A 9,895-nucleotide genomic window follows, 5' to 3' on the forward strand; every position below is an offset into this window, starting at 1 on the left:
CTGTTTTGTGCTAAATAAAGATGTTTAATCCACACGTTTTCCACGCCCCTTCAAGCAAAGTGATTCGCTTTGATTTCCTTATTTATTTATTTCGCTCCGCTTTTCTCTTCCACCCCGGGTAACCACTGTTAAAAATAACTTCCAAGTAATTAAAAAAAAAACCACCACATACACGACAACAACCTAACCTAACAAAAATAAAGGGGCAATACATTTTATTTCAGGTGCAAGATATTTTGATGGCGTAAGTAAGCCTTGAGAGGGTCGAAAGGAACCGGACGGTTTTTCATTTCTTCCTTTCCTCTGGTGTGCTGATAAGATGGGAGTCTTTATATGGGCAGCACTCTCTCACTCACTCACTTACACACACACACACACTTATCTCTTCCCAAGAGCAGTTGGAGAAAATGCAAATCATGCAGTTGGCTGTTAAATTGGGTTCACGACTCCTGGTCCCTGCAGTGTGGCCAGAAGAAGATGAAAAAGGACAGGTGTGCGGAGCAGTTGTGTTAGTAGCAAGATTAACTGGCCTGCCGGAGAAAAGAGTTGGAGCTTTTCCAAAGGGCAGTGTCATCCTCTGAGATTGGGGCTGCAGACCTGCGGCCCTCCAGATCTTGCTGGACTGTGACTCATCTGTTGACCATGTTGGCTGGGGCTGATGGGAGTTAAAAGACCAGCAACCCCTGGAGGCTTTTGTTGTTGTTCTAACATAAATCACGTGTGCACCATATATCTAAAGCACATTTCATGCACACGACTTCCCCCCCAAGGATCCTAGGAACCTAAGTGTACTGGGAACTGTAGCTCTGTGAGAGCTAAGCTACAATTACTAGGATTATTTGAGAGGAGCAAGGCAGTTTGAGCATATTGCACCTATCCTGACCCAACTGCACTGGCTGCCAATTAGTTTCTGGGCCCAATTCACGTTTATAAACGGGCAAAGTTTAGGACACAATCTGGGCAGGAAGAAAAGACATGGCGCCGATGAGTTCACAGATTTGTCTCTATCCATCAGATGTGCCTCTAATAAAAGGTACTGACTTCTTCTGTGGGATTCCATTTCCCAGATTTTGCACTTTTAACAAGGCGACTTAGAGAATGGAAACAAGAGCCACGTTGAAAGGTGGCGGCGGTGGCAGGTCTTGCCCTTCTGCATCGTTAGGAAGGCGACACTTGATTCCTGCTTCCTTCTGAAGCTGAGGTGGTGAGGCAGCCTGGGAGGCTGATCCCAGCCGGTGTCGTGTCCTGGGAAGATAATGGTCTGTGGCCACAGCTCATCGTGTAGAGGAGGCAACTGCGGAACTGAAGGCGGGAAGGGAGAATTGACAGGGTCACCATCGTGTTTGCCTGCAGAACCAGGGTGGGTCCAAATGAGCAGTTTGTTGCAGTGCGTAAAGATGGAGGAGAAATTTGGTTAAATTAAAATTTGGATGTTCTTAATTTGAACATCCTGAAACCCATCACAATTCAGGTTCCTCCATATTTCTCCAAACCAAATAAAAGGGCACGTGGGAACCTCAGAATTAAACTTGTAATGTAGCCCTACAGTACAGAAAGGTAAGAGCTGCATCCATTGTTCTGCCCACTTTTGCCTCTGTCCCCACATACCATTATGGGGACCGGGTGGCACTGTGGGTTAAACCACAGAGCCTAGAACTTGCCGATCAGAAGGTTGGCAGTTCGAATCCCTGCAACAGGGTGAGCTCCCGTTGCTCGGTCCCTGCTCCTGCCAACCTAGCAGTTCGAAAGCACGTCAAAGTGCAAGTAGATAAATAGGTACCGCTCCGGCAGGAAGGTAAGCGGCGTTTCCATGTGCTGCTCTGGTTTCGCCAGAAGCGGCTTAGTCATGCTGGCCACATGACCCGGAAGCTGTACGCCGGCTCCCTCGGCCAATAAAGTGAGATGAGTGCCGCAACCCCAGAGTTGGCCACAACTGGACCTAATGGTCAGGGGTCCCTTTACCTTTGTTTACCACCTACCATTGGGAGAGGGCCTTCTCAGCAGTGGTGCCCACCCTGTGGAGATGAGTAACTATACACCCTTTGCAGACATCTGAAGGCGGGCCTGTATAGGGAAGTTTTTGTGTTTAATGTTTTGTTATGTTTTGTGTGTGCTGGAAGCTGCCCAGAGCGGCCAGGGCAACCCAGTCAGATGGGCAGGGTACAAATAAATTACTACTACTACTACTACTACTATTACTGGAAGGCAGACCTGGAAGGTTCCTTATGAGCTAGTTTGGCTCTGAGCCTGAGAAAAGTTCTCCAACCCTGACATACGTAGTCCACTGCCATGGAAGAAGCCCTCTGTGATGACTTACACAGTGTTGAATATTAGTCCTTAACCATGATAAAGAGATTGGTTGATTGACTCACAGTGCATAGATGTTTTCCATTCTACAGAATTGCCCTTAAATACGACCACAAATGAGCCTGGCTAATAAAGACCCTCCCAGTGAGCCAGTGTGGTGTAGTGGTTAAGAGCGGTAGACTCGTAATCTGGTGAACCAGGTTCGCTTCCCCGCTCCTCCACATGCAGCTGCTGGGTGACCTTGGGCTAGTCACACTTCTCTGAAGTCTCTCAGCCCCACTCACCTCACAGAGTGTTTGTTGTGGGGGAGGAAGGGAAAGGAGAATGTTAGCCGCTTTGAGACTCCTTCGGGTAGTGATAAAGCGGGATATCAAATCCAAACTCTTCCTCCCCACAATCATTTAATTTCCCCTTGGGTGCTTACCTGCTTGTTCATGAAGACATAGATGATGGGGTTGTACACTGTCGCCGTCTTGGAAAAATACGACGGCAGGGAAGCGAGCGCTGGCCGTATGGCGAGGTCCTTGTGGGTGGCGACCACCATGGCAAAACTGGCGTAGGGCAGCCAGCAGACGAGGAAGGCAGCCACCATGGCGACAACCATTCGCGTCACCTCTCTCTCGGCCCTCTGAGTTGTCTCCTGCTCTTTCTGCTGAGCCGCCACCTGCGGGAAGGATCAGGAAAGCATCGAGGGACCGCTAGCTGCCCCCAGCCGTCTACAGCGATGCGCTCGAAGCAGCACAGGGCACGCACAAGCACAACTCTGCCCGGTACTCACGGTTCGCAGCGTCATCAGCAAGTTGGCGTAGGAGAAGAGGATTGTGCTGAGAGGCATTGCAAAGCAGGTCACGAACAAAGTCATGATGTAGCTGTTGTTGCTGCTTCCGCCGCTGTACCAGTTGGGGCCGCAGGATGTTCTCAAGCCTAGGGTTCGAGGAAGGGAGAAAACTCCTGAGTGTTTGTACTGTATTGTAGGATATGTGAATATGATAAAAATGGAAAACTTAATAAAATTATATATATATATAAAGGTAAAGGTACCCCTGCCCATACGGGCCAGTCTTGACAGACTCTAGGGTTGTGCGCCCATCTCACTCTAGAGGCCGGGGGCCAGCGCTGTCCGCAGACACTTCCGGGTCACGTGGCCAGTGTGACATCGCTGCTCTGGCGAGCCAGAGCCGCACACGGAAACGCCGTTTACCTTCCCGCTAGTAAGCGGTCCCTATTTATCTACTTGCACCCGGGAGTGCTTTCGAACTCCTAGGTTGGCAGGCGCTGGGACCGAACAACGGGAGCGCACCCCACTGCGGGGATTCGAACCGCTGACCTTTCGATCGGCAAGCCCTAGGCACTTACCCACAGCGCCACCCGCGTCCCCATATATATATATGATCAGGGCTAGATGGTCAAACAGTCTGAGACGGCATAAGGCGGCGGCTTCCTAAAGTCCCCTGTCAACAAACCTTCAGGGACGTAGCTGCTCCAGCCGAGGAGTGGTGGGACCGTCCAGACAAACGACCACCCCCAAGTGAAAGCACAACCAAGCACCGCATGCCTTTTCTGGAAGCGGAAATCGCCCACAGGTTTGCAGATCACGAGATACCTCTCAAAGGCCAGGATTGCCAAGGACCAAAGACCCACAATCCCTGGAAAAAAGAAGAGATGAACCTAGAATTTTAGGGTTGGAGGGTTGTCTCAGCGGCCATCCAGTCCAAGCCCTATTCAATGCAGGAGTCTGGCACCTGCAGCATCCCTGGCAGGTAGCTGACCCAACTCTGCTGAAAGACCTCCAGCTGCAGAGAGTTCACCACCAGCTCCTGGGACAGTTCAGCTCCCCTGTTATGATGCTCTTCCCATCAGGCAGTGTCTCCAAAGTTTTAGCCGATATCTGCTTCCACCTTGGTTCTAGTCATGCCTTCTAGAGCAACAGAGAATACGTCAATAATAATAATAATAATAATAATAATAATAATAATAATAATAATAATAATTTATTCTTTATACCCCGCCCATCTGGCTGGGCTTCCCCAGCCACTCTGGGCGGCTTCCAAAAAATATTAAAATACTGTAATACATCAAACATTAAAAGCTTCCCTAAACAGGGCTGCCTTCAGATGTCTTCTAAAAGTCTGGTAGTTATTGTTCTCTTTGACATCTAGTGGGAGGGCATTCCACAGGGCGGGTGCCACTACTGAGAAGGCCCTCTGCCTGGTTCCCTGTAACTTGGCTTCTCGCAGGGAGGGAACCGCCAGAAGGCGTTCGGTGCTGGACCCAAGTGTCTGGGTAAAACGATGGGGGTGGAGACGCTCCTTCAGATATACTGGATCGAGACCGTTTAGGGCTTTCAAGGTCAGCACCAACACTTTGAATTGTGCTTGGAAACGTACTGGGAGCCAATGTAGGTCTTTCAGGACCGGTGTTATATGGTCTCGGTGGCCGCTCCCAGTCACCAGTCTGGCTGCCGCGTTCTGGATTAGTTGTAGTTTCCGGGCCACCTTCAGAGGTAGCCCCACGTAGTCCCATCCTCGAGAAGAGCTCAGGGATGAACAGAGCCAAACATAGCGGGCACAGCTTTTGTGCGTTTCCTTTGAAAAATGCAGGTTTTATTCACAACATAAACTCAGGGTTGACCGGTGCCCATTGGAAATGGTAGGACAACAGGCAGGGAGCCCAACAGCAGGTGGCTCCAGAGCCAAGCAATTCAAGTTTTGTTCCCATCCTCCTCCTCTCTGCAAGGGCAACGCTGAGACTAAGGAGGAGGAGGGAGCTGATGGGCAGTGCCACCCTCTGGGCTGGTTGTAAGTAAGATGGCAGAGAGGTTGGGCTTGGCTGAGCTGAGAATGAGGGTGGTGAGGCAGTGCCCTATTTGCCCTAATGGACCAGCCTATGCTAGTTGGAAAAAGAAGGGCTAGAGAAGAGAGGTTGACCACAGAGAAGGGGAATAACGAGAGCACAATCTCAAAAATGCCTTGTTGTTGTTTAGTCGTTTAGTCATGTCCAACTCTTCGTGACCCCCTGGACCAGAGCACGCCAGGCACTCCTGTCTTCCACTGCCTCCCGCAGTTTGGTCAAACTCACGCTGGTAACTTCGAGAACACTGTCCCACCATCTCGTCCTCTGTCGTCCCCTTCTCCTTGTGCCCTCCATCTTTCCCAACATCAGGGTCTTTTCCAGGGAGTCTTCTCTTCTCATGAGGTGGCCAAAGTCTTGGAGCCTCAGCTTCAGGATCTGTCCTTCCAGTGAGCACTCAGGGCTGATTTCCTTACAAGGCAGTGATCCATGAAGGGGCAAAAATGGCTAGAGTTTTCTAAATGATCAGATAGCAGCAAAAAAAGGGCATTTACTCATGGGAAACTATGGCGCTATCCATTTTTCTTTTTTAAAAAAAATCAAGGTTGCTGAGCTTTCAAAAATAAAAAAGAAGTTGCTTTATACTGAATCAGACACTTGGTCCATCTAGCTCAGTATTGTCTACCCTGACTGGCAGCAGCTTGCCAGGGTTTCAGACAGCATTCTCCCCCAGCCCCAACTGGAGATTCCATTGGGGATTAAACCTGGGACCTTCTGCATGCTCTGCCACTGAGTCACAAAGGTCTTCTAAATATGAAGCAGGCTTCCAGTCCTTGGGGTTCTGAATTAAGGGCTGGTTTAAAGAGGAATGTAGGAAACTGCCTTCCTGGATGGCAGCTTGATCCATCTTCCTTGAACCCATCTAACTCAGTAATAATAATAATAATAATAATAATAATAATAATAATAATAATAATTTATACCCCGCCCATCTGGCTGAGTTTCCACAGCCACTCTGGGCAGCTCCCAATCAAGTGTTAAAAACAGAACAGCGTTAAATATTAAAAACTTCCCTAAACAGAGCTGCCTTCAGATGTCTTTTAAAGATAAGATAGCTACTTATTTCCTTGACATCTGGTGGGAGGGCGTTCCACAGGGCGGGCGCCACCACCGAGAAGGCCCTCTGTCTGGTTCCCTGTAACCTCACTTCTCGCAATGAGGGAACCGCCAGAAGTCCCTCGGTGCATGATCTCAGTGTCTGGGCAGAACGATGGGGGTGGAGACTGTGTATTGGTCACACTCGCTGGCAGCAGCTCCCTCTAGGATTTCAGAAAGGGTAAAATTCCTAACTTTTCCTGGAGATGCCAGGGATTGAACCCGGAGCCTTCTGCATGAAAAGCAGATGTTCCACTTCTAAGTTGGGCCCTTCCCGATATCCCATTGTGTTTGTAGGCCAACTCTGACTTCCTCTGCTTCAGGCATCCCTTCCCACCCAACCTGCAATATGAGTATCATAACACTGGCATGAAAATGCAACTGTTGTGCAGATTATGGAGATGTGCGACGCACAATGCACTCTGAATGTTTCAACAGTAGCGCATACCGTATTTTTCGCTCCATAAGATGCACTTTTTTCTTCCTAAAAAGTAAGGGGGAATGTCTGTGTGTCTTATGGAGCGAATGTGTGGCCCCTGGAGCCGAATTGCCCAGGGGCAAAAAGCAGATCATGCTTTATTTTTTGAAAGAGGGAAGTGGGTGTTGAAATAAAGCCGCTGATTGTTTGCCGATTGGGGGGAGAGATAAGGGACGCTAGAGATAAAGGAGGCTGCCTGGGAGCGGGGAGGTAAAGACAGCAAACTTGCAAAGCGGGTAAACAGGAAGACTAAAGCAATAAGGAGAGAAATTAGAAGAAAAGGAGGAGCAAAAAACTGCTCCAGCTAAGTAAAAGAAACTAAGGCAAACAAGAGGGAAGGGAGTGTTGAAAGGAAACAGCTGATCGGTGGGATTGGAAGAGAGATAAGGGACACTAGCAGAGGCTGCCTGGGAGGGGGGAGGTAAAAGCCCATGGATCCTCAGGATTTTTACATTGGGTTGCCCCAAATTCACCATCAGATCACATAGCATGTCCATGGCTACAGCCTGCACCAAAAAAATCACGCATCCACTGTTTCCTGTGGCTGCAGTGGTGCAAAAATGTGGTTACAAAGAACGGGTCCACATGGATCCTCAGGATTTTTGCATTGGGTCACCCCAAATTCACCATCAGATCACATGTCTGTGGCCGCAGCAAGAACCACAAAAATCATACATCCACTGTTTCGTTCAAAATATTCTTTTTCTTGTTTTCCTCCTCTAAAAACTAGGTGCGTCTTATGGAGCGAAAAATACGGTAAATGCAAGGTCTGATAACTGCATTTCAAAGGAAACCAAAGGGCCACCAGGGTCATCTCCCTACCTGTTAAGGAGACCATGAAGCCTTCAAATTCACAGGTCGCCTGGCCAAAGATAAAGAAGCCGTGGGCGTTGTTTATGAAGCTGATGGTGCTCCCAAAGAAGGTGACCAAGAGATCAGCCACGGCCAGGTTCACCAGGACGTAGTTCAAAGGAGAGCGGAGCTTCTTGAACTGGACAGAGACCACAATCACCAAGCCATTCGCCAAGGTGGCCGAGATGACCACCAGCCCCATGAGGACAGCCACTGATATGTAGGTGCTCTGTGGGGCCAGGTAGGGCCATTGCGGCCCCTCAAAAGGGCCTGGGGTCCTGTTTCTCACCTCAACCCATGAAGCGTTTGAAACTTGCATTTCTTCTATTGGGGACGGAGATCGGTGAGGCTGAGCAAGCAATCGACTCCCTCGAAGGGCTGCTTGCCCCCTTTATAAGCCCACAGGTGTGTTAGGAATTTGGAGCTGATCCCGGGCATTAAGGCACCTTAAGCTTTCTTAAGTCCAGGTCTCAATAATCAGCTCACCATCCAAAAAGGAGATGAAGTTCAATAGCTGCTTATATACGACTGTCAAGAAGCTGCTCCATTTAACTGAGTGGGATTTTCTTTTATGCTGGCTCAGTGTTTGGATGCTTAGTTTAAATGGCTGAAGTGTGTGTGTAAACCAGGCGAGGCAATTGTGGCCCTCCAAGCATCTCTGTCTGGCCCTCAGAACCCTCCCTGGACCATACCTCACAGGTCCTGCTTTGCATCCTTCTTGATTTTTTTGGCCTCACTTGGCTATATCCTTGAACTCCAATAATGCCTTTTGCTTGTTTGAATGGGGGATAGAGAATGTGTGGTAAAATTCACAATCCTTACTCCACCCACTTCTGTTTATAGTCCCACCCACCACTGACTCGTCTGCCCCGGAAACTCACCTAGAAAATAACTCAGCTGAACAAGTCCACCCCCAATACAACACACATGGGTGGCGCTGTGGCTTAAACCACAGAGCCTAGGGCTTGCCGATCAGAAGGTCGGTGGTTTGAATCCCCGTAACGGGGTGAGCTCCCGTTGCTCGGTCCCTGCTCCTGCCAACCTAGCAGTTCGAAAGCACGTCAAAGTGCAAGTAGATAAATAGGTACCGCTCCGGCGGGAAGGTAAACGGCATATCCATGCGCTGCTCTGGTTCGCCAGAAGCGGCTTAGTCACATGACCTGGATGCTGTCTGTGGACAAACGCCGGCTCCCTCGGCCTATAGAGCGAGATGAGCGTCGCAACCCCAGAGTTGGGCATGACTGGACCTAATGGTCAGGGGTCCCTTTACCTTTAATTCTCACTCAGCACTATTTTTCTAGAAAAAGAGGTACCCCAACTCACCATGGACACCTCCCTCGTTCTCTTATAATGGCAGCAGTGACCACCTGAGAGGTGGTGAGTTCTGGTGAGTTCCAACTGGGGGAAAAAGCAGCCTTCTTTTACTTCAAAGTAAGCAAGCTATAGGGACGCGGGTGGCGCTGTGGGTAAAAGCCTCAGCGCCTAGGGCTTGCCGATCGAAAGGTCGGCGGTTCGAATCCCCGCGGCGGGGTGCGCTCCCGTTGCTCAGTCCCAGCGCCTGCCAACCTAGCAGTTTGAAAGCACTCCCGGGTGCAAGTAGATAAATAGGGACCGCTTACTAGCGGGAAGGTAAACGGTGTTTCCGTGTGCGGCTCTGGCTCGCCAGAGCAGCGATGTCACGCTGGCCACGTGACCCGGAAGTGCCTCCGGACAGCGCTGGCCCCCGGCCTCTAGAGTGAGATGGGCGCACAACCCTAGAGTCTGTCAAGACTGGCCCGTACGGGCAGGGGTACCTTTACCTTTACCTTTAAGCAAGCTATAGGGTTGCACGCTTAGTTTATAAGATGGGACGTGGGTTTAAGTTAACTAACAAGTTTAAGTATAGCTCTGTTGCAGGTGTTTCTATTAGATCAAGGTCCTCCGGCTTGATAGATGTGCATGTATATTTTAAGGAACTGAACAGGGTGAAAGATTATGAATCGCTGGGGAAGTGTGTGTGAACTTCATATTGTCCAACTTATTTTTTAGTTGTTATTTTTTTAATATTGCCTTGTAGAGTATGAATGCCTTATTGATTTGTCAATCATCTGACTCACGCTGTAATTGTGATGTTTCGCTTATTCTTTAGCTGCTGGTTTGCTAACAGTACTTAATAGATTGTGATTGTTTTACTGATGGTTTGTTAATTATATGATGTGATTTATGCTGCCCTTGTGACGCTCTGTCATGTTATTTATTGTTTGTGAGCCGCTTTGGGATTCATTTGAATGGGAAACGGCACAGAAATGCAATCAAATCACTCAACTTCCAAAA

General features: G+C 49.2%; 1 protein-coding gene across 1 annotated transcript; it reads right to left on the reverse strand.

The window, feature by feature from the left end:
* Positions 1-209: 209 nt before the first annotated feature.
* Positions 210-7,901, reverse strand: LOC114585689 (pinopsin-like). The gene is made up of 5 exons (XM_028708533.2): positions 7,553-7,901; positions 3,771-3,953; positions 3,086-3,231; positions 2,732-2,971; positions 210-1,302 (listed from the first exon to the last, which is right to left on the reverse strand). The coding sequence occupies exons 1-5, from the start codon at positions 7,899-7,901 to the stop codon at positions 1,159-1,161; spliced, it is 1,062 nt and encodes a 353-aa protein (XP_028564366.2). The 3' UTR covers positions 210-1,158.
* Positions 7,902-9,895: the final 1,994 nt, after the last annotated feature.

Source organism: Podarcis muralis, chromosome 15, assembly GCF_964188315.1.
Source record: "Podarcis muralis chromosome 15, rPodMur119.hap1.1, whole genome shotgun sequence".
Lineage (NCBI taxonomy): Eukaryota > Metazoa > Chordata > Lepidosauria > Squamata > Lacertidae > Podarcis > Podarcis muralis.